The 24,275-nt window shown below is 36.6% G+C and overlaps 2 protein-coding genes across 2 annotated transcripts; both read left to right on the top strand.

Moving 5' to 3' along the window:
- Nucleotides 1–1,545: 1,545 nt before the first annotated feature.
- Nucleotides 1,546–17,953, top strand: gucy1b1 (guanylate cyclase 1 soluble subunit beta 1). The gene is made up of 13 exons (XM_041784650.1): nucleotides 1,546–1,662; nucleotides 1,960–2,033; nucleotides 4,042–4,142; nucleotides 4,281–4,399; nucleotides 6,739–6,936; nucleotides 8,452–8,682; nucleotides 9,011–9,127; nucleotides 10,836–10,969; nucleotides 12,021–12,218; nucleotides 13,739–13,976; nucleotides 14,627–14,767; nucleotides 16,077–16,231; nucleotides 16,461–17,953. The coding sequence occupies exons 1-13, from the start codon at nucleotides 1,660–1,662 to the stop codon at nucleotides 16,606–16,608; spliced, it is 1,857 nt and encodes a 618-aa protein (XP_041640584.1). The 5' UTR covers nucleotides 1,546–1,659; the 3' UTR covers nucleotides 16,609–17,953.
- Nucleotides 17,954–22,546: 4,593 nt separating this feature from the next.
- On the top strand, nucleotides 22,547–24,268 carry fabp2 (fatty acid binding protein 2, intestinal). The gene is made up of 4 exons (XM_041784647.1): nucleotides 22,547–22,734; nucleotides 23,236–23,408; nucleotides 23,698–23,805; nucleotides 24,034–24,268. The coding sequence occupies exons 1-4, from the start codon at nucleotides 22,668–22,670 to the stop codon at nucleotides 24,082–24,084; spliced, it is 399 nt and encodes a 132-aa protein (XP_041640581.1). The 5' UTR covers nucleotides 22,547–22,667; the 3' UTR covers nucleotides 24,085–24,268.
- Nucleotides 24,269–24,275: the final 7 nt, after the last annotated feature.

Here is a 24,275-nt window from a genome sequence, read left to right as displayed (position 1 = left end):
TGTGTGGGTCAAAAGGCTAATTTAAGCTATCATTGTTTACCCCCATTGTCAAGTCTATCAGAAACTTGTCGACTCCGTCACATGTTGGTCATCTCTGTCATGTCATCGTTTTTGTTAAAAAAAAGAAAAAAAAAATCCTCTGTTCAATCTATTCTGCTTATTTGTTACATTACCAGCTAATCTATATGCAATATTAACAAATTTAGTTAAAAGGTTTAATTTAATATGATTAAAATTGAAGATGAAATTTTAAAAAATCTAAGATTAGATACTAAAAGAAGAGGAAAAACGTAAAATTGTGCTTTTTTTGAAAAAAAAAAATATATATATACATATCCTTACTGAATCACAGTGTTAGATAACTGAAAACTTGTCATTAAATACTGTGAGTTTCAATGGAAAACAAAAAACCCAACTTCTTTGAGTGCATTTGGCTGGAAGAGTCCTTTTAGATATTTAATCACACCTGTACAGAAACACCATCATCCACACTTTTCCAGCTGTTGCAGGAACTGTGGCTCTCAGGAAGCCAATCATTATCATCTGTTTTGGCCCTATCCCAAAGTCAACAGGTTCTGGGTTGATATCCCAAAAGAATTAACAAACATATTTAGGACAAACTTTACTTTTAACTGAGAGCAACTTTTTTGTTGGAGTATTACTTTCATCTACAAAAGAAAACTATACTTCTTTGCAGTACTGAGTATTGCTGCCAGAAAGGCCATAACAAAAAATGGCTTATGCCAGCAGCTCAAACTATGCAGGAGTGGTACAATGTAATCTATGAAATATATGTAATGATACAAATCACCTTTTCTTTGCAGCTCCAGGAAAGAAATTTCAAGAATTATGGGAAAAACTGGAAATCTATATCCTCCCTTAATGACCACTTATTCTATAAGCCGATATTTATTTCATGGACACCTGTATTAAAATATTTTCCTGTAGCCTATTACAGTTCAAGAGACACCCCAGGCTCTATTTTTGTACATTTTAACTTTATAATTATTATTTTTTTCTCTTTATATTTATTTTTCTTTTCCCCTTATGCTACTATTTCTTGTTCTACATATCATAGACATTTTTAAAAAATATGTATAAAGGTAAATATTTTTTAAAGGCCAATAAGTAAACATGCATAAAGAGTATTCTAGCAATTCTGAATGCAAGACTTCTAAAAAGACAGAAGCTTGATATTGATGCATTGCTGATTTGAGTATAGTCCAGGCTATAGTAGGAACACCTTTTCCACGGTTAACAGTTTGAATGAATCATTGTCATACACAATCAAATAAATTAAATAATAACTGAAGCTGTGAAGAATTTGCTTTTTCATCTTTTTAATGCGACATATAATTAGTTTAGCAAGTTAATGACATAAAACGTGACTTTCAGCACCATATCCTTGTATCTGCCTGCGGTGAATTCAGGCTGTCCAGCATCAGTCGGACAACAACGCAGCTGCGGCCTCATTGGCCAGGGAGAGCTTACGTAAGATGTTCTCTTATCTCCTATTGGCCACACTCCGCGTCAATTGCACAGAGAGGAAAAAGGGGCATGGCCGCTGAGCCACTCAGCATCTGTACCAAACGATGAAGGTTGTGTAGGATTCAACGGTTTTATCTACAAATTTATGAAATCAGAAGAGCGTCTGCAATCATGGTATGTATATTAAGGTTTCTATTAATGCTTTATTGCCGTTAAGGTAGACTGTTTATCGTGCTACGAGACGTGTTAGCGTTTGACGCTTCCTATTTGGAGAACGTAGCCGTTATTCAATAATTTCCTGGTTATCCAGAACGGTAATTTACTGATGTAATATACTACTTTCATAGTTCCGTTCATTTTAAGCGTTCTAAATAATTTATTTTATTTGTATAGGTTGATCTGATATGCTATGCCATGCTATATGAAACGATATTCATGGTGCTGTTTCTTTTTTCCACCATACGTTTACAGTATGGTTTTGTGAATCACGCCTTGGAGCTTCTGGTTTTAAGGAATTACGGTCCGGAAGTGTGGGAGGACATCAAGTGAGTTTGTGGATCTTGTGTTTACTATTGAACCCTGACAGTATCGCAGGTTACGCTGTGGCCAAGCTCACCACAACAACAATGCAAGACGGATCTAGTGTGTACAGCACAGCTCGCTATCAGCTCACATTTTTATCAGAAATTTTATTTAACTGTGATGATTACCTCACATCTCTATAGAACTACACTAAAGCTATACCAAATATGGATTAAAAAGGACTGTATACCGTCAAGTTTAAGGTTTCTTTAGGACAGCATCTCCAGTAGATGTAGACGATTATAAAACGTTTGTGATGTAAGAAAGCATTCAAAATCAGAATAAAAGCAATGCAAATATAGTTCTGAAACTCAAAGGTGAAGTATTCTGTGGCTGTTTATGCATTTCACATTTTCAGGCTGTAGCTCAGGTGAAACTGTGTCCATTATATATAACTTTTAGATAAAATGTTTGATTTGTCATTTTAAAAAAATCTCATCTTAAAAATAATGTAGACTACTCAAGGACTTTATAAGTTATACTGTCCCTTCTGAAATGCAGCTGAAATTTAAATAAAAAGATGTATCAACTGAAAATTTTACTAATCCTTTGATTTTTTTTCATACAATAATATTAAATTTGTTATATAATTTTTTTTATTGTAGTCTATCTTGTATTTTATTTTGGTGTGGTTTAAGTGTTTGTATATTTTCCAAAACCCTGCAATTTTAAACTCCCTCCACAGGCTAAAAACCCCAAACTGAGAGGAAAATTGAGAGGACTTAACGTCTCAGACTTAGGTTTAAATTAAACTCAGAAAAGCAGCACCCAAGTAAAGTAAATTAGGCTTGCACTATCAGAATAAGCTATAACTGTACTTGGAAAATGATTACACATAGCTTTTAATTTAACAGAGACTTTAGAGAGAATCCCCATCTCTACATCAGTAAAAATTTTATTCAATTCTAAAGTTCGATATCATGTTGAAATGTTTGGCTAAATAAATGTTAATTATTTGACTTTACTTCTCCAGACTTGATCGTACACAAACAAGAAGAATCACACAGAGAAAGCAGCAGAGCAGCAGCTGCCTTGTGTAAATGTTCCCAAAATGGTTTGTCTACAGCACTGGTTCCCGATTCAGGGTTCTCGAGGCTCAGAGTTTGTTCAAATGAAATTTACTCATACTATTTAAAATCATGATAAACACTTATAAAGAGCCTCTCTTGCAAGAATACGTGTGGATAGCTTTATATATATTTAAACAATAAAAACAAACAAACAAAATTATCTTAATTTTTGACTGCAATGTACCATTTTTATCATGTGGGTCCTTGGGAGCTTTTCTTAGATACAAGTGTGTGTGGTGGGGAGGGGGGGGCTCAAAGGACAAGGAACCACTGGCCTACAGCAGCCAAATTTCTGCAAGTGTAACTCATTTTTATCTATTACACAGTACATCATGCTCGGTGTGTTTTCTGACTTTGACAAGTGGAACAGTTTAAAAATGTGTTCTTATTTTCTTTACTACAAATTTCAGTGGACGGTATGTTTTTCCAGCTGTAGCACATTTAGATAAAATGGATGCTGCTGGTCAGGCCAGTAAATCATTTTTGTTTTCTCAGCCAAACAGCAGTAATCAGACCTCATTTACTTTTTGTACATTTTTGGAGATTAGATCACTGAATGTATAAATAGCAAGTTGCAGCTCTTAGTTTGGGCCTGTAGTAGATGTGCAGATGATGATTTGGATATGTTTAATGGTGGGGTTGTAAAACAACACAAATACTTCATGGCAGTATGGAAACTGTTTTTATTTTAATCAAGACAGTTCACAGCCTGCTGCAAAAATTGTTCTTATTTAACAATCCTTGACAACGAAGCTCCCTGAAGGATTTAAGAAACAATAAAATCCCATTTCTTTATAGCAAAACAGTTGGTTGCCTGTTCAAGTTTCCTCCAAACTGATTAGCCTACTTCTACAGTAAAACTTGCCATTGCCCCTGAATGATGACTTCACTTTGTTTACAGGAGGGAGGCTCAGCTCGATATCGAGGGTCAGTTCCTTGTAAGAATCATTTATGATGATGCCAAAACATACGACCTTGTTGCTGCTGCAAGTAAAGTTCTCAGTAAGTGATGCAATGTTTTGTGATTGCTTGAATAAAAATGGCACTATACTCCATGAATCCATAATACTAATAAGGTTGCATGAGGTAAGAGGTTGTATCACAAGCTTCGACATTGACCAGATGCTTTCTTTATTTTAGAGATTGATGCAGGGGCCATCTTGCAGATGTTTGGGAAGATGTTTTTTGAATTTTGCCAAGAGTCTGGATATGACACCATCCTGCGAGTGTTAGGATCAAACGTTCGAGAATTCCTGCAGGTAACATCTTTTCTGTTTCCATAACAGGTTTTCCATTACACAGCGAACTGTTACACTGCACACAGTTGTGTCATCTGTGCCTCATCATCTAAGAGAAAATTTCATAGTGATGTCATTGAGGTCATCCCCCGTGAGCTGCAGACATTGAATATTTTAAAGAAAGCCTGGGGTAGTTTACAAGATGTGTACATTTAACGAGCAGGAAGCTTTTGCACTGCTTTCTGGGAATTTTAGAATGCACAAAATTTAAGTGATTGTTACACATGCTCAGTTGTATAGCGGCACAAAATATAAAACTCAAAACCATTAGTTATGACATGGAAATACAAAAAAAGAGTGTTGCAAAATGCTTCCAAAGAAGCACAGAAAGTTTTTAAATTATTTTAAATTTTATATTTAAAAAATTATTTTCATACTATGTACAGCCTGAATTAAAAAAAAAAACTCGCACTTTGTAAATTGTAAATTTTGAAAATGTAAAACGGAATCTCATGATTTACAAATCTCATAAAGCCATTTAAAAAAAAATCACAATAGAACATAAACAACATATCAGATATTTTAACATTTCATGACTAGCTATAATATTAGCTTATTTTGAATTTGATGGCAGCAACACATCTCACAAAAGTAGGTACTGGAAAACAGAAGGCTGGAAACGTAAGATGCACAAATGTAAACAGCTGGAGAAGCATTTTGCAAGTAATTCGTTTCTTTGGCAACAGGTGAGTAACATGATTGGGTATAAAAGGAGAATTTTAGAGGGGCAGAGTCTCTCAGAAGTAAAGATGGCTGTGCCATCCACAAATGCAAGTTAAAGCTGTATCATGCAAAGAAGAAGCCATAGGAACACGGTCTAGAAATGCCACCTTCTTCTCTGGACCAGAGCTAATCTAAAATGGGATGAGGCAAAATAGTGGTGATTGGTTGAGTAAAAATAGGAAATTCTTTTTTGAAACCATGGTTGTGTGTCCCATGAACAAAAGAGAAGAGGGACCATCCAGCTTGTTACCAGTTCACAGTTCAAAAGCCTGCATGTCTGATGGTATGGGGGTGCCTTAGTGCCTGTATAGTGTGGGCAGCTTACACATTTGGTATTATCAATGCTGAAAAGTATAAAGATGTTTTAGAGTGACATATGCTCCTATTCAGACACTTTCTCTTTCTGGGAAGGCCTTGCATAGAATGGGACAACATTACCCTCCCATAACTACAGCAACTGGTCTCCTCAATTCCCAGACATTCACAGACTGTGGTTAAAACAATAGGGGATGCTAAACAATAGGAGATGTGTTACTACCATCAAATTCAGAATGAGCTGATATTTTCATGAAACTGTAAAATGTCTCAGTTTCAAGATCTAATATGTTATTTATGTTCTATTGTGAATAAAATATGGGTTTATGAGATTTGCAAATCACTGCATTATGTTATGTACATTTTACACAGTGCCCCAACTGTTTTGGAATTGGGGTTGTACATAAAATCTTAGTTAACGCAGCAATAATGTTGGCTTCTACAGCTCTTTTAAGACACACACAGACATCCAACTGTTATTAGATCTAATATATCCACCCAGTGCTACATTCCATTTGTGGAAGTTATGTGTATTTTACTTCAAGCTGTTCCGGCAATAAATTACAATGAAAGAATAATAATATTTTAATCTGTTAATTTCTCATGCGTTGTTCTTAGGCTAGTGATGGGAAAGGCTGAGACACCGATATGCGTTTCACTTACCTCCATGAACTGTGTTATGCCTGTCTCTGACACTTATTTTAGAGGTTTTGGGATGAAAAGTGTGGGAGCCCTTGGGTTATGACATGGGATGCCTGCTTTGCGTTGTTGTAGTTACGTTGCAAGATTCCCCTGTGATCGAAAACAACACCAAGTGACTGAGAGTAAAAACCATTTCCTCAGACTTATTAAATTAACAAGAAATCCTCTATCTCATCTAAATAACATATTGACCTATTACTCGCCAAAAAAAGCTTCCAAACACGTCACAGCCCTTGAGCTCTGAGCTTTTTGAAATTTTCCACTGACAAAGGGATGAACACTACAAGAGGAGGGGCTTTTACATGGATTCTTCTCCTGAACACTGTAAGCACTGTTCTTTTTAGGGCACAATTAAAGTCGAAACATTTCAACATCTCCTGATCTAAATTTTTAAAACTGGCTGTGGCAAGTCCAATATCATTATGGCTTTGGAGTACTAAAAAGCTTTACTTTTGCATGTTTCATGAGTAATATACACTATCATTATGCCCCCTGTCAAGGTTGAAATAACTCATCTACAATTAAATGTTTGATATTCTATCTGAAATCTTAATTTTCAGAATTTGGATGCCCTACATGACCACCTGGGTACCATTTACCCCGGGATGAGAGCTCCCTCTTTTCGCTGCACTGATGCAGAGAAGGGCAACAACCTGATCCTCCACTATTACTCAGAGAGAGAAGGCCTGCAGGACATTGTGATCGGCATCATTAAAACTGTCGCTCAACAAATCCATGGAACAGAGATAGAGATGAAGGTCTGCTCTGCTGTTTTTGTTTCCTTCTTTGTTAACACTGAAGCCACAGTGCTAACGGCTCACTCTGCTCCTGAAGACAAATGAGGATTACTTCATCCTCTTCCCAGCTAATTTATTTTGTTCAGTGCTCAGTTAAGTCTTTTAGCCCTTGTGAAGATTTCTGTCAGAGTGTCTGTGTCTCAGGATATTATTAAAGGTCAAAGTTTATAATGTTAAGATGAAACTACAGAAAGTTTGAAAATACCTAAACTGAAGAGTGCTGTGCTGTGCCAACTGCAGTTCAGCAGTGACTTTTTGGCTAATGTCTGTGAGTCAGAGGATATTTTTAGATCCAAGTTATAGAGTCTCTAGCATGGGAGTCTTACAGGGACTTCTTTCTTCCTCAGTTTATTTTAACTTTATCCAGCTGTAGCTAGATTTAAATTGGTATTTGTACGTTTATTTGATTATTTACCCTGAATAGAGATCTTATATTTCATACTGGCTAATTGACCTAACAATCATAATCAGGTTTAGTCCAAACTAGTATGAAAAACTCAATATCATGTCCTAAGTGCAAGTTTAAATGACGTTGTCTTCACCATTGACATAGACATGCTTTTCTTCTAAGACATTATCCCCTCTACTTAAACTGGAGTTTGTTCTTTATGTCATAAGCAACATTTCCATCAAATTCAATTGTATTGTTCTGGAAGGATGATTTTTTTCAGCAATTATCTATAATGAAAGAGCAGGAAATGGCAGACACTCAAAATGTGACACCCAATTTCTGGAAATATTAGCCTGTGTTGCTATGGCAACAGGGTGCAGAGACAGGAGCTTGACGTCAGCATGTCTTATGCCCATAGACCCATTGAAAAATATCATTTTATACAGTCTTAATTCCATAATTATAGCCATGAGATCTATATCATTCTTACTGGGTGTATGTAAATAATACTAATAATGCCTTGGTGAAGAATTAAAATAATATTGATGAAAAAATATGCTATGGAATTATATTTATGTTCATGTTGCAATTATAAATTACATTTTTGATTTCTGATTAATAATAAATAATGGTTGTCTGTTAAATTATTGGTATTAAATTTACAGATCTGTCTCTAACTTTTTAAAAGAGGGTAAAATCTAAGGCTCAGGACATCACACAGTATCCTCATCTTCCTCTTCATGCTGAATTTGAGCTTCTACCCTCTGGTAGGAGATTCAGATTGCCAAAGACTAAATCTAACAGGATGAAAAATTCTTACACAACTCAATCCATTACACAAATAGATTTTAAAAGTGAAATATATGATGCACTTTATTTTCACTACAGATATCTAAAGATGTCTTTTAATGATGGCTCTGCCTTCAGTTGTGCTTTAATGTATTTTTAGTGTAAATGCATTTCAGTGTTGTGTCTGAAATTTTGTGATTGTGTTTCTCATGCTCCATGTTTTTACCTGGCTGCAAAGCAAATTTCCCTTAGGGGACATTAAGTTGAAGTTAATTATTTGACTTAACTGTATGCAGATGATCCAACCAAAAAGCGAGGAGTGTGACCACATAAAGTTCCTGATAGAGGAGAAAGATTCAGAGGAGGAGGCGTTCTACGAGGACCTGGACGGCTACGAGGAGAACGGCACACAGGAGACCCGTATCAGCCCGTACACGTTTTGCAAAGCCTTCCCGTTCCACCTCATGTTTGACAAAGACCTGATGCTAACACAGTGTGGGAATGCCATTTATCGAGTTCTGCCTCAGGTGTCTGCACATTTTTTTTGTATTTATTATAACTCACATTTGCATGTAATTTTGATAACTATTAAATGATTAACCAAAATATGCTGATTCTGATGCAAGTATTTGCTGCTGCACTTTTTCATTGATGATAGTAAATGACAAAGCTTTGGGGTTGTCATTGTTGGCTGAACAAAAGAAGCACTTTAAAATAGAGCTATGAAGTCTCATTTTGTCTCAAATGTTGAACCGCTCCTGTTGTCCAGACTGCAGCTGTAATTACTGTTATAAATAACAAGCACTGCTCTCTGAAGCCATCTAACTAAAGACGCCTGTTTTATTTCTTCCACAGCTCCAGCCTGGTACCTGTATCCTCCCTTCAGTTTTTTCCTTGGTGCGCCCTCACATTGACTTCAGTTTTCATGGCATCCTCTCTCACATCAACACTGTCTTCGTTCTGCGAAGCAAGGTAAAAAACAACAAATACTCAGCTTTTGTATCAGTGTTGTTGACCTACCACATTAAATCCTGTGTTAAATCCCATTTAACTAATGGGACGTCAGAAAAAGTTGGAAAAAAACAGCATGAATGGTTTAACTATGATATAATCATGTACTTGTATTTTTAAACTAGGCCTGACAAGATTAATCAAGTTATTCCCGAATAAGGTCCACAATTGGTGCTTTTTAAAATCCCAATAAACTGCATGATTTCTTTTTTGTCCCTTTCAACACACTTTGGCAAAACCATGTCGGTATCTCCCTGCAGCTATAGTGGTGTAAAATAAGTCCACCACTTGTCTTTAATGTCTGATTACACCTCTAAAGCTGCTCACAGACAGTTCAGTGGACAAATCAGAGGTCATCTGCACCTTGTGTTATCAAACATTTACCTTTTTACTGTCCCCTCATTTCCTTCTAATCCAGAACAAGTTCCTTTTTCCATGGTTGAGTTCATACCATAACCTCTGATCTAACAGTAAGAGCAGGTCTGTATTTAAACAGGAAGTTAATTACCTTCAGTTTAAAACAGCAGAAAAATGACATTAAAACAGTTTAAAATGCATATATCAGAATTTAAAATGTGATGAATGGGTGGGTTTAATTGCAATTAACTACAGAAATTCTGAGGTTAATTGTGATTACACTGTTTGATCTTTTGACAGCCCTAATATAAACTAATATCAGTGGCTTAAAGGGGATATATTCTGCCCTTTTAAGACAGGTTTATATTGGTCTCAGAGGTCCCCAAAACATGCCTGTGAAGTTTGTTGCTGAAAAACCACCCCAGTATTGAATTTTTGCATGTCTAAAAAACCCCTCTGTTTTAGAGCCGTTTCTGTGTCTGTGGCTTTAAATGTTAATGAGCCTGTCTGACTCCGCCCCTGACCACACCCCACAGGAAATGGATGTGGCACTCCTGATGTTATAATGTTACAGACACTTTTATCCAAAGTTAAGAACCTGACTGGGATTTAAACCATCAGTCCTCCAGATCAAAGTCGGCAGGGTAACCCACTGAGCTAACCAGCATCTCAGCTGGAACCTGAGAGGAAGATCAGGAGAGGAGGGTGGAGCTTTCTTCTAAGCAGGGAGGGCCAACCGAACCTGGGGGCGGTGCTTCCTACCCACATGAGGTCATGAGGGGAAAATCTGAGAATGGCTTGTTTCAGCACACATTTTCTGAAAGGTAGAGAAAGAGAAAGTGGAAGGGAATGGATTTTTCTGGTATTTGAGGGGATTGTGGACAGACTAGGGGCACATATTTTTGTTAGAAAAGCCTAGAAAGTGATTTTTGCATAATATGTCCCCTTTCAGGACATTTTTACAGAGTTTTTTCCAACATTGTTCTCAAGGAGAAAACTGTTCATAAAATGTAAATGTTATACAGTGCATTGAAAATTTTTGAAGATTGTACTGGTTGTGTTGAGATGGAAAGCTTTTCCTCTCTGAAATGCTTATTTAGCCTTAAAACAAGGGGAAAAAAAGTTATTTCTTTCTCTTTTTATGCCCAGAAAATCCAAACAGATTCTCTTGGTGGGTTGATGATGCATGTAACACTAAAGGCGACAAACATACACATTTAAAAATAGTGAGCTGAACTGGTGCCCAGTTTTGAGGCAGATTTCGAGAAGAACATGTAATGAAATATTCATAAGTGTGATGTAATCCTGACAGGAGGGCCTGCTGAATGTAGAGACCGTGGAGAATGAGGACGAGCTGACGGGGGTGGAGATCAGCTGTCTCAGATTGAAAGGACAGATGATTTACTTGCCAGAGGCGGAGAACATCCTTTTTCTCTGCTCACCCAGGTAAACCCATGGAGCTGTCTGCCCTGACAGCAGCACAGGCACTTAAACCAATTTCTGGCAAAGAAAAAAGTCCTGAATTCAAAACTCCAAGGTGTTCATTTATTTTGATGAATGCCACTTTTGATGCCATTGCGCTTTTTTGCGAACAGGAGTAAAAACTCACTAAGTAGATGTAAACCTAAAGTAAAAATAAAACGGATAAGTCTTTATGATTTGATACAGCTGCTCATTGCTGTTTTTTGTTGATGATTTCCTTTGAAATTGGCATTTTATTGATACATAGGAAGAATTCAAGCAATTAGCTTGCCTGCAGTGTGTTCTTTAAATGCTTTTTCCAGCTACACTTTTGAACACTGTGGTTAAATCAGTTTTGTGGTTCATGCATAAAGAAATAAACTACACCAGTCTTTGGCTATGCATCATAAAAAAACCCAATCATTGGTTATTTTATTTTTGAGAGGTTTGTTAAAAAAAAATAAAAGCACTCAAGAAAACCCTGTTGATGCTGTCACAGTCTATTTTTTTATTTACATTTTGCAACCATTAATTAAAGCAAGAAAATAACTGATCAACCAAAGGAACAATTTTATAGACTCATAGTAATCCATGAGCTTGTAATTGCATGGCTTCTTCTGTTATGACCTCCATTAGCCTCTAAGGCCCTTGTATAACCAATCAGACACATCTATTGAAATATCGGATGCAGGGGAGCAGGGTTCAAGAGATCTTGTCCTCACAGATCGAAATCTCTTTTCTCAAAAGGCTTCTGGCTGATAGGAATCATATTCACCTGACCAGAGAGCACTTGTACAAAACAGTGTTTGACCTCACCACACAAGAGGGAAATTTATCTGGAGACATGAGCTCAGCACTGATGTCATTGCTGGTGGTACTTACTTTCTCCTCTGTTTAAATTAAGCAGACTTCTGATGTGAGCAAGACTAAGAAAAAGACCCCATGCCTATGGACATAAGTCAGCCTCTTTCTTCCAGTGAAAATGACAGTGTTACTCCAGTAAAGTATGTTAATGTTTTCTTCTATGTTTTTCTAGTGTTATGAACCTGGATGATCTGACACGGAGGGGGCTGTACCTGAGCGACATCCCACTACACGACGCCACACGTGACCTGGTGCTGCTGGGCGAGCAGTTTCGTGAGGAGTACAAGCTGACCCAAGAGCTGGAAATCTTGACAGATCGCCTGCAGCACACACTCCGAGCCTTGGAAGACGAGAAGAAAAAGACAGACAGGTTTGATTTTTTTTTTAACAAGATTCATCATTTCACCTCAAAAAATAAAGTTTTCTGGTCAGGCTGAGCTTTTAGGTGATGAGTCCTTTACCCACCATTTTAGCACAGTTGAAGAAATATAACTGCACAATGTACGTCCTGAGAATGATTTAACAAGAAATGATCCTCAAACTTTGTGGATCTTTGTGTCAATATTTTCAAAATCAAATATGGCATATTGAAAATTCTCTTTCACACTATGCTATGATATGTATAGACACAAATTTAGATAGTAAATGTGATTCTCTTGTCGGCTGTTGAGAGGTAATGTATATAGATACTGCTGCTTGTGATTACACAGCACATCCTTGTCATTATCTTTAGGCTAAGGGGTAAATTCTCTGAAGTAAGGATATCTTAATAAAGATTTACTGGGTCGGTGACATAAGGAAAGTCCCTTGAATTATTCAATTTTTTGGATTTTCTTGTTTTATTATTTGGGATAGACAAATTGGCCTGGCTGATATTTGGCATTTGGCCGATTATTGATATCAGCATTTGATCTTGCCGATAATTTGTAAAATTATTAATAAAAAAGTGTGATACTTTGGTTCCACTGCAAAGTGTCTTCTCCTCTGGCTTAATTTTCCCTCTCCAAGGTCTCATCAAATGTCCTATATATGACACAATCTGATTGGCTAGATGTCACATAAGTTTGTGCCATCAACACTTAAGCCTGGGTGCCACTGACACAGTGAACTTAAAGCATCACTTCCTGTTTTTCCTGCTGCTCTGTGGTATTTCTTATGCTGATGGAGCTAGGGCCAGAATGCTTATTTTCCTTCATTTTTTGATCATGCAGTTTTACTTTTGCCAAATTAAGTACATTTTTTACATCACAGTGAATGAATATTGGTTCCAAATATTGGTTATCGGTCTCATGAACTACTGCTAATCAATATTGGTAACAGCCTTGATAATTGGAAAAGACTTAAATCCTGTTGCTGAATTTTTATATTTATCCTCTTGCCTAAATGTCTAAAATATTTGGCTAAATTAAAGCAATGATTTTTGAGAGCTTTACAACACATTTTTTCCCACAGATGCAAACATTCATTTAAGTTCAGGTACTGCCTTCACATAAGAAAATTCTTCCCCTGTGTGTTGAATCTTCAAGACATTACAGATAAATATTTATAGTTTTATCTCCAGGGTAATTATACCCTCCTTGCATGCATACATTTTTCTATGTAGGAACCATTATCTATTCTGTATGTATCCTGTATCCTCAAATTGTGATGCATCATGGATGGCATTATGCTTTAAACAGGCAGCCATGATCTACCCAGTTACCATAGAAACACCACCCTCCCATCTGAGAGCAGCTTGCATAGCGAAATTGCCAAAAGGTGGTGGGTGAGCAAATAAAATGCTGATCCAAAGAGTGGACTTGAGTCTGGCAGCCAGAGCCCATTACTCTGATGCTCAAGTGCGCCATAACTGTGCGTTCGCTTAAAATATACATTTCTCTTCTTTTTTAGATTGCTCTATTCCGTTCTGCCACCATCAGTTGCTAACGAGCTGCGGCACAAGCGGCCTGTCCCGGCCAAACGTTACGACAACGTGACCATCCTCTTTAGTGGCATCGTGGGATTCAATGCCTTCTGCAGCAAGCACGCCTCGGCTGAGGGGGCCATCAAGATTGTCAACCTGCTCAATGATGTTTACACACGCTTTGACATCTTGACTGACTCTCGGAATAATCCTTATGTATACAAGGTTTGGAAACAGGAACTTACCATGACATTAAAACATGTTTTTGCATGCATTTCTAACAGCTTAGGAACTAAAGAGAATAATGTGTGCAACAAGTTTAAAGAGCTCAGACACACATAAAAAAAACAAAAAATATAAGTTCTATAAGGAATTTGAGTTATTTTATACAATCATGCACATACTAATCAAAAGGGGAGTATTTGTATCAAATGAATTGGGTTTTCTCCATAAGAAGAGCAGTGCTGACTTCTAAACACGGTGTAGTTTTACAGAGAGGCTGCCCTTCTTTATAGGCCTCGTGCAGCAGATTTACACTCTGAGCTTTCAGACAAAAATGCACTTTAAGAAACCAAACAGACCTCAGCACTTCCAGGGGATCGTCTTCAGGCACTGGGTCACCAAAAGAAGTAATATTTACCTTAAAGCTAAATGACTAGGTGGTCTTAGCTTTTTTAGTCAGTCTCAAAGGAGCCCTGAATGTCTTAAAGCTGATGTAAGTGTTTTAATGTTTATTTCAGGGTGTTTCACTCTATTTATAGCTGCACAGTGCATTAAAAAACTCTTTAGTACAGCAGGAACTGATGATTCTGCATGGTCTGAAAGTAAAGAGAAACAAAAGGAGTATGATTTAACTCACTGTTTTTCTTATGCAGGTGGAAACAGTAGGTGACAAGTACATGACGGTGAGCGGCCTGCCGGAGCCATGCACACACCATGCCAAGTCAATTTGCCACCTCGCTCTTGAAATGCTGGAGATCGCTGGTCAAGTAAAAGTAGACGATGAACCAGTACAGGTGAGGCATAAAGACATTCTGCATGTTAAAAGTCAAAATTCATCTATCTGAATGTTTTTATACAGATAAAACTACACAGATCCAGTTTTATCAGTGCAGAATTTGTGTTTAGTATGTTTTCAATTTATATATCAGCTACACCTACATGTGAAAATAAAAAATCTCACAAAGATATTTATATACATTGGCAGATGGTAAGTGTTATGTTGATGTGAATTGACAGTACTTATTGCTTTTTTCTGTCTGGATATACGCCTTTATTGTAAATCCCACTATTTTCACTGTTCCCTACACATGTAAAGATGTTTTCTAGTTTTTTGAAGCATTTCATGAGTTCAGTACAAAGTCAATGTATGTGTGAAGGTGATTATAATGTTCCAGTTTTAAAATATGGGGTGCCATCCCTATTCTGCGGCTGACAAATACTGCTTACCCTCCTTTGGCCACATTTTTAACCTTAAAAAATTTTTCTTCTGATTAATTTTGGAGTAACCGTATCTATACATCTGCACATATTTCCACGCTGAAGCAATAGGTTGTGAAGTTGGATAAAAAACAGTGGACGTTTGTTTAACTGACTGATGGAGATTGTTATTGTAGCGTGGACTGTTAAGACTTTGGAAAATGATGTCTGGTTAACAAAAGACTGTTTATTTTTTGGACATGGCACTGGCAGAAGAGGAGCCCGTTTTAGTAGCAGAAACAGACTCAAGTCATCTCATGATCTTATGTCTAATAATAGATTCCCATTTATCCCAGGCACTTGCAGCGTGCTCATGCTCTGAAGACAACAAGCACTGAGGAGCCTACAAGATCAAGTATAAATATTAGTCTGCAGATTGCCTAGAGCTACTTTTGGAATTGCCACATTATTGTAAAACCTCAAAAATAGATCTTATTTTGCACATGGAGTGGTGTCTGCAAAGTTTAACCACCCACTAAATGTTGCACCTCTCTAGTCTATCCATAACTTTAAGAATCCGTGCCAATGGACTAACCTACACATGAAGCTCTACAGCTGAATCTCTCCAGAGTGCAATCTTTCACCTAGCCTGAGATTCAGAAATACCTAAGTTTACCTAATTTAACCTTACATGTAAAACTTTAAGTACATAACTTAGCTTCTTTTATGATGAATTCAGCAAAGATAACTAATAATCAAAGCTAAGGGTAGCTATGCCAGTATTTGACAGGAAACAGTGACATCTTTGGCATATTTATTAACTAAGGTTAAATTTTAGCAGGCGTGTTGAAGAATTGCAGTGGATTGCATGAAGCAGTCTCCTCTTTTATTCTTGTATCCTTCTAGATAACCATTGGAATCCACACAGGAGAAGTAGTGACTGGAGTGATTGGCCAGAGGATGCCCAGATATTGCCTTTTTGGAAATACAGTCAACCTCACAAGTCGTACAGAAACTACTGGTGAAAAGGGGAAAATTAATGTCTCGGAGTATACCTACAGGTAAATAGAAATACCATAGTTGTCATCCTTTTTGTTTGCTTGGATTTGCTTCCTTTGCCTGTAAAAGATGAGGCAGTTTTTGAACATTGTTGGAACAAAAGATGTGTAATTTCCCAAGAAATGGTCAGTAGATTTGATGTTCTTTGCTGACACTAAAACATTATTAAGTACATTCCTTGGAAGCCTACAGCAACATAAGTTATATGACGGTGTGTATTTTTTATTGCAGGTGTTTGCAGTCAGCTGAGAACGCTGACCCTCAGTTTCATTTGGAGTATCGTGGCCCTGTAACCATGAAAGGAAAGAAGGAACCAATGAAGGTGTGGTTTTTGTCCAGGAGGCCCACTGACATAGAGTCCACCTCAGTTAAAGCTTAACAGCTTTCAGATCCAAGACTAAACTCACAGAGTGTCAAGAGGTAGAGTGTTCAGATGAGCTGTACAGGTCTAGTCTAAGTTTTGGTATAATTGTGTGCATTCTGAAGCAGGAATGAGATGATTCAGGTGAAGCAAACAGAAAAGAACATCAATGAACAGAAAAGCAGACATTTTATATCAGGCAGACGCTGTCTGGAGTGGTTTGAGTCCATACATCACTTGCCCTGCTTATATTAGCTTTACAATGATCAGTCATGACTACAATGTTTTTGTTCAGCAGATTCAGATTATTAAAGTGTTCCTTAATAAGTTAAGGTAAATGATACATTATGGTACATCCAAGTATGGTACTTTCTTGAACAGAGTATTGTCACATTGTTATGTTTTTTTCATATGTAAGATTATTTAATGTTTTTAGCTGCTATAGTTCTCTTATTTGTTCTAAAGCAAGTAAAAAACATCAATAATTTAAAGTCATTTCACTTTAAGAGATAAAGTCTTGCTTTTAAACTGAACTTATACTTTAACACGACATTATATTAGTGCCATAGAAGAACTGTCACTGTTTGACCTGTTTTTGTTCACTGGATGTAAGAGTTGTGAAATTTTACACTGAATATTTTTCTCTGTTTTCCAGACCATTACAGAAAAGTAATTTAGATACTAAAGTATTTGTATTTAGATTTATACCACCATGGTCAACTGTTCTTTTGCACAAAAGCTACTGTGATAACTAAATTCATATTTTGACTCAGAAAGAATCAAAGACAGATTTAATTATTTTCATAAAAGTCACAAGTGATAAATATTACAAACACTAAATGTGATGTATTCACTGAAGTATAAAGTCTTATCATAAAAAATAGTATTACAAGCTATTTTTATTCAACATAAGGAAAGCACATTTACTTATTTGTGTGCTTCTTTGAAATATTGCTTTTCATTTAAACAAAACAATATTCTGTACAATTTACTATTTATTGTTAACAGTGTAAATGGTATTTATTCTTTTTTTTCCCTTTATAAACTGTGATTAATATGAATTTTAGAAAACAGAATATATAGTGACGTAGTACATGAAAAAAGTAAACCTGAGTATGGCTGAAATTACTGTTTGTGCCTCTATATGTGCTATTTTAATTTAACACAAGAAATGTACCACACCTTTTCAACTAATTTTGTTCAGAGTCCTTTTTAACCCTCACTTAATCCATATCGCATCCTGTGTTTCAAACAAACAGGTGCCTTGTGCACTGTGTACAAGTGCATTTATGGATTTGTAAGACATGATTGTTTTATTTTAACACTGTTTAGGTTGAGAGGTAACTAATAAAACTATTGAGAATTATCTGTCAGTTGTGCTCTTTTTTAACCCGTCACCTCTGCCATGAGGTTTCAGAGTAAGAGGACTAGTAAATGGCTATATTAACCTCAGTTCCACTAAAAGTAGTTTTATAGTGCAGCAAAAGCATCCATGTGGCTAAGAAAGGCTACTAGATAGTTGTATTGATTTTTTAAGTAAAGAGCGCTCTCTAGTGGCCAGACAAAATACCTACCAGTACATCCCCATAACTGCTAATGTTCCTGTGCATTTATGTCGCCAGAGGTTGACAGAGTACAGGGCCATTAAACTCAGGTAAAAGTACAGTTACTTTTGTGTAAATTGTTTGACTTTCATATTGATGTCTAAATGCTTTTATGGCAGAGCTTTGTTATGTTGCCATGATAATTGCTTACAAGGATGCAAGTTTAACAAATCAGTCAGTTTACTACTGTGAATGAAGTAGATAATGAAAATATGTAATTCATATTGATTCCTGTATCATCTTATCTCTTCTTAATATATAGGCCTGGCCTACAGGAAAGAACAGTTTATGTTTAATCTGCCTAATATGGCGTTGATAGTAATTTGAATGATTTATGCAAGTGTTTGGTTAAAAATGCATAAGAGGAACTTAAAAAAATAAAATAAAATTGCAATAGTAATACTGGTAAAAAAAAAAGAAAAAGACGCAAATAAACAGTTTTTCCAAATTGTACAGCCCTAGCTACGGAGAAGTTGTAAAGTATGATCTTTCCTTACTGGCAATTATAACAAGATAAGGTAGAGTCAAAGCCAAAGGTGGAAAAAACGAGCATTGTAATCAAGTTAAAGTATAGTTACTCTGGTTAAAACTCACTAAAGTAGAAAATACTGATTTCGAAATGTACCCAAAAAAGTACAAGTACTCAAAAAAGAAAAAAACACACCCACTTACAGTCATTTTAGTAAATGTAATCTCTTGTTTTATGTGATCCTAAATGAGTGGTTTTTACAGTGGAAAAATAAAATTAATTGGTTTGTTCACCCATTAAACCCCCCGAAGTACTACGCAACATAAAAAGTAAGACTTTGAAGTTAATCTTCTTTGGGTCTTGATTTGACATGTTTCAGTCAAACGTGTGACCGTGCAAAGTGGTGGCTTCAGTCGTCTATGTCTGTGGTTGTAGAAGATTGTAGGAGCTTTCAGAGTTCTCGCAAATGCCTCGTATTTTAGTTTTTTGTTATGCTGGAAAAACACAACTAACAGTTTTTTTTTTTTTTTAACGGCAGGCAAATTTACTAACCTGACACGCCAGATGGATTGTTTCACACATCCATCTGGAAAACCTTCAATACTAAGCTTTTGGGAAAGGGCAGAGCCTTTGAAAAAACTCAGTGTGATTGGATGAACGTTCTGTCCGTCACATCTTTACGGGCCAATCAGAGCAACAAAACACACTATGTAGCCACAACCGAGGTGCGAACCATGGCAAATGTAGACATGTCAGTACACAACTTTTGTCGTTTTTGAAAAGAAAACAATTGTGTTCTTTTAACGAAGAAATGTCATCAAGGTCGGATAAAACTGGCACTCTTGTTGCTGCTTGCTTATGTCATGACTCTGCCGCACCTGAAAGTACTGCCCCTTGTCGCTGATTGGTCCTGTCACTTTCTAACCAGGCCCAGACGGTTCAGACGGGAGCTTTGCGAGATGGATTTGCCAGTGAGAAACACAGAAACGGGCGTATCAATCTGCTTTGCAAGGTCACGAATTTACAAGAGCTCAGTTCTTACTGTTGTAACTCCTGCAGCCAACGTTGCTTATGGTCAAAATAGGTCAGTTAACACGCTAACTTGTTACCTGGGATGTGCACACCTGCCTCGGCTAAATTTGTACAAAGATGGCGGGATATGAAAGGGTAAGTCCTAGTTCTTAATTTAGAAGACTTTGAGACCCAAAGTAGTTTTCTGTTTGGCCGAAACTTACACATTTGCTCCTGGACATTTTCTCTGACAACAAGTCTGAGCTATTTAAACCACAGCAAACTGTTAGCTTACTGCAGTGAAACTGCTGACCATTAGTTCGTGATGTAAGAAAATCATAAGGATGTTGAGATAGGTTTGAAATTGTTTTCACCTCAAAATTAAGAAGCCATTCAGTCAACGTCAGCTGTTTCTCGAGTTTAACACTGTGACAAACAGCGGTGGCCGAACAGCTACCCGAGGACCAAACGAGGACTAGCTAAGCTAGCTGCTAAGCAAACAGGTAACGGCAAAGTTAGCAAGGTGGTTATCTTTCTTGGTCGCTCCAGATTGCTCCTCGTGTCGGCTAATTGTTTCTTTACTAGTTAATCACAACACTTTGGAGATAACAATATTGTACAGTGGACATTTTTATATGTTGTTATAAAGCATGTGTTATTATTGGAGGTTTTTAAGATGGGTGGGAAATTTACCTGGCAGTGGTAGTGCATAATGATGGCTCTACTGAATGGCTAGGTAACCCCAGGATAGTATTTCCAGCCTGTGTTGATGTTCTATCTCCCTGCTGGCCAAAAAGCAGTACATGGCTTGAGACACAACAATACCCCCGAAAAAATATTTAATAATTTCCTTTATGATAGTTTAATTTAAGTACTGGATAATTCAGACTTAGTTTTGGGGGTGATGCTATTCTTTGAGGAAATGACTTTAAAGATAGCTCAAGGCAGAAGATTTTGCATGATTACCACAGACTGTTGCAGGGCAGTAATAACGGACTCTGAAATACAACCTACTCAATAAAAAGGAATTAATAATTAAACTATAGTTCCTGGTACAAGCACAGCTACAGCCCTGCTGTATGTTCTTCATTTGAACCACAGTCTGATTCAGAATAATGGAGCTCATTTTTATTTAAGGTGCTGTATTAATCTCCTTTTGGTCTTTAGTTCAGATTAATCACATCACTTTAACCATACCACTTCTTCTTGTGCTTGTGTTCTGTCCAAAACAAGAGTTTTTTTTAGTTTCAAATATCTAACAACAGTAACAACAAAAGACATGGCAAAGGACCAAGCTTAATGGATAAAACACAAAAAGCAATCAATGTCAACTAAATAATCAGACAAACAAAGGGGAAAAAACATGATAGAAAAAACCCTATCACAAGAGATAAGAGGAAAATGAAAAATACATCTAAATTAAAAATAAATAAATGCTGCTCTTAGAGGCTGAGTTGTCTTCTACATACAAGCTTTAATGACACCAGAAAATTGCAGGGGGCTGCTGACCTAGCTCACCAAGGTAGGATCAGCTGTGTTAGTTAGGTTCTGCTAATCTACATTAAGATTGCAACTTTTATTCAAAGCAGAGCAGTTATGACTATTTTGTTAACATAGTTGTCTTGACCCAAAACATGAGTTTTATTCGTTTCAGTGACGTCCCTTTTTATACACCAGATCATTTGTATTGCAGTGAAACATATTCGTTGTTGATGTTGATAGTACAGCCAAGATAAAACATTGTGGATATAGTAAAGAAAGAATTATCTTCAGCAAATTCAATTTCTCAATCTTACCTGACAGTGTCATCATTGTAGAGATAGCAGAAAAGGTCCTTTGACTGATAAGACAGATTCATTGAAGGGGAAGAAAAGGTCAGGCAAAGGTATCTTCTGTAACAAAGTAAGATGAGAAGATACTCAGATAAGAAAGAACTGACGTGATGTGCACTTTTTACTTTGGAGACTTGGCAGAGATGTTCAAGAAATACTCCTGCATTTGTATTTATTCTGCTTTTCATCTCTGCTCCTTACAGATATTTGCTATGCATTTTATTTTTTTTAAACTAGTTGCTTTTTATGAAGCAAATTGCTTATGCCGTTCTGCAAAGAATTGCATTGTTTTGCTGCCCCAAATAGACCTCAAATGCAACATACAGAATGCTCTTTACACAAGACCTTAAACTAGAAAACACAGACCCCATATAAAACACGTTTTTAATTTTCATAAGCTCTGTGTTTAATCAGAGTGATCATAAAAGACTTAATCAGTTCAGTGTGTCATAAAAACTCACTGTAGTAAATGATAAACGTGTTTAATATTAACTTCAAATATCAAAGGTCTACTTTATCAACAATAGTTAGATCAAAGTCAAAGGTATCACTTTATATGCAATATTAACAAGTGAGATTGCTGCTGTTTTTTCAAGAAACTTTATGCAGTGCATCCACTTTCTAATCTGAATGATAAGAGGTTTCAAACATTTACATAAATCCATTGAAGAGTGTGCAAGGATTAGATTCATTTAACATTTCCTAAAAAGTTAGTTTAGTTTGGGTTTCTTTTCACATCTGCGATTGAAAATTGGAAACTAGCCTTAAAACATGACAATGCTTAAAATATAAACACATACATATAAAATGTATATGTAAATTTCCCTGCACATTTCCTTACAACAGTTCTGCATAGAGTACTATGACAGTCATGGTGCAGTGCAACCAACACCCTTTGTAAACAGAGATTAAGGTTTTACAGGATGTCAGCTATTCAAAAACAATAATTCATGATAGTTGAAAGGGATATGGCACCATTCTTTCAAAAATCATGGCATTGCCTTATCAGCTACAGTACTGAAGAAAGTGTAAACTTTAAACCGCCACATCAGCGTTCAGATGGATAAAGAGATAAGAAGGGTGCATGGTTTAAAAGGAGTGTCAGACTTTGAGTAAGTCACTCCTCGCTGTAGAGTCGTCCTGTTCTCCCTCACTGCAACCATGACCTTCAACGGCACCTGGAAAATTGATCGCAATGACAACTATGAGAAATTCATGGAACAAATGGGTGAGTGATGTCAAACTACTGATTAAATGTTTGTGAAAAAGTTGCATATTTTGGTGGAATTTGATGGATTGTTAAAACAAATGCACTGTTACCATGGTTACTGTGTTTTGTACATAAATTGTTGAAATATAACAAGGAAAGTTAAATAGCAGTAATACAGTGCAGCAAGTCACATTTAATCAAAATATTTATATCTGAGTCTACATGTCTGTTATGCAGAGAAAGAATGTGCTATATGATCAATAGTTTATTTGATTACATGTTTTATTCATAATTCATTCATTTATAAAGTAAGTCTTTTAATAGAAAACTAAATACTAGAGCTTATTTTTATGCAGACACAATTCATAACATAGGAAAACACCGAACATGTTTTTTAGCTACCCACCTCTGCAAATACATAAACAATGGAGCTACCTGTGCATGAAGTGATTAATTCCTGTCACCCTTCCTCTGATTGTTCAAAGTCTGTTGAACATATTCACTCTTGTCTGTTTATAGGAATTAACATGGTGAAGAGGAAGCTGGCTGCTCATGACAACCTCAAGATAACCCTTGAACAGACTGGAGACAAGTTTCATGTCAAGGAGAGCAGCAATTTCCGTACCCTGGAATTAGACTTCACCCTGGGGGTCACCTTTGATTACAGCCTCGCTGATGGAACAGAACTATCCGTAAGTTGTTCATCTGGTTCTAAATACTAGAGGCACAACTACAGTTAAATAGCCGTTGACTTTGAACCTTGGAGTAGCATAAAAGCTTGCATTTGTTTGCTAAGTAAACTATTCATATGTCATTGTCCAGCTTTAGTTGTAACTCTTGTGCCAAGTTGATTTAAACTCCCCACCATTAAAAGCAACAGCCATAAAGCTGTCAATCTGCACTGCCTGCCCTCATGCTCTTCAACACCTTTTTCTCATATAGTATTCATGTCATCAGTGATTTTCATCTTTGACGCTGCAGGGCTCATGGGTTATGGAGGGAGACATGTTGAAGGGGATTTTCACCAGAAAGGATAACGGAAAGCAACTGGTAACAACAAGAATCGTCCAAGGAGATGAACTCATTCAGGTAGAGTCAATAACTGTGTAAATAGGCACTTAGAAATCCCCAGGGTTGTATTTGCAGGGCACGCAACTGTCTTATCTAATATTCTGTCATTCAGTCTCTAGATCTTGAGTTATCAGATTTTAGCTATATCTACAACAGTGAAAAATGTGTCCATTGTGTTAAACTTTGCATTAAAACAACCTAAAAAATAAAATCATAATAACTTTCTCTGATGTCTTTTGTCAACAGAGCTACAACTATGAAGGTGTGGATGCAAAGAGGATTTTCAAGAGGGGTTAGACTGAACAGATCAGTTTGCACTGTTGGACTTCAGGATTACATTCAGTATTTTGTTGGATTGTCAGCTACTTAAACCAGTTTAACTTTTAAGATGTGCACTATTTGAACTGCCTGTACGGTTTATGAACCAGTTTTGAAAAGCACAGGATTTTGATATCTGCAGTAATAAAGACATAATGTAAAAGTGTGTT

Source organism: Cheilinus undulatus, linkage group 4, assembly GCF_018320785.1.
Source record: "Cheilinus undulatus linkage group 4, ASM1832078v1, whole genome shotgun sequence".
Classification (NCBI taxonomy): Eukaryota; Metazoa; Chordata; class Actinopteri; order Labriformes; family Labridae; genus Cheilinus; species Cheilinus undulatus.
Note: the sequence above shows the minus strand (reverse complement) of the source record. Positions and strands in the feature narration are given on the sequence as shown.

Coding starts and splice junctions, on each gene's coding strand:
- gucy1b1 (XM_041784650.1), top strand. Junction 2,034..4,041: donor GAAGTGTGGGAGGACATCAA/GTGAGTTTGTGG, acceptor CTTTGTTTACAG/GAGGGAGGCTCAGCTCGATA. Junction 4,400..6,738: donor ACGTTCGAGAATTCCTGCAG/GTAACATCTTTT, acceptor CTTAATTTTCAG/AATTTGGATGCCCTACATGA.
- fabp2 (XM_041784647.1), top strand. CDS start 22,668: ATGACCTTCAACGGCACCTGGAAAATTGATCGCAATGACAACTATGAG. Junction 22,735..23,235: donor GAAATTCATGGAACAAATGG/GTGAGTGATGTC, acceptor GTCTGTTTATAG/GAATTAACATGGTGAAGAGG. Junction 23,409..23,697: donor CTGATGGAACAGAACTATCC/GTAAGTTGTTCA, acceptor TTGACGCTGCAG/GGCTCATGGGTTATGGAGGG.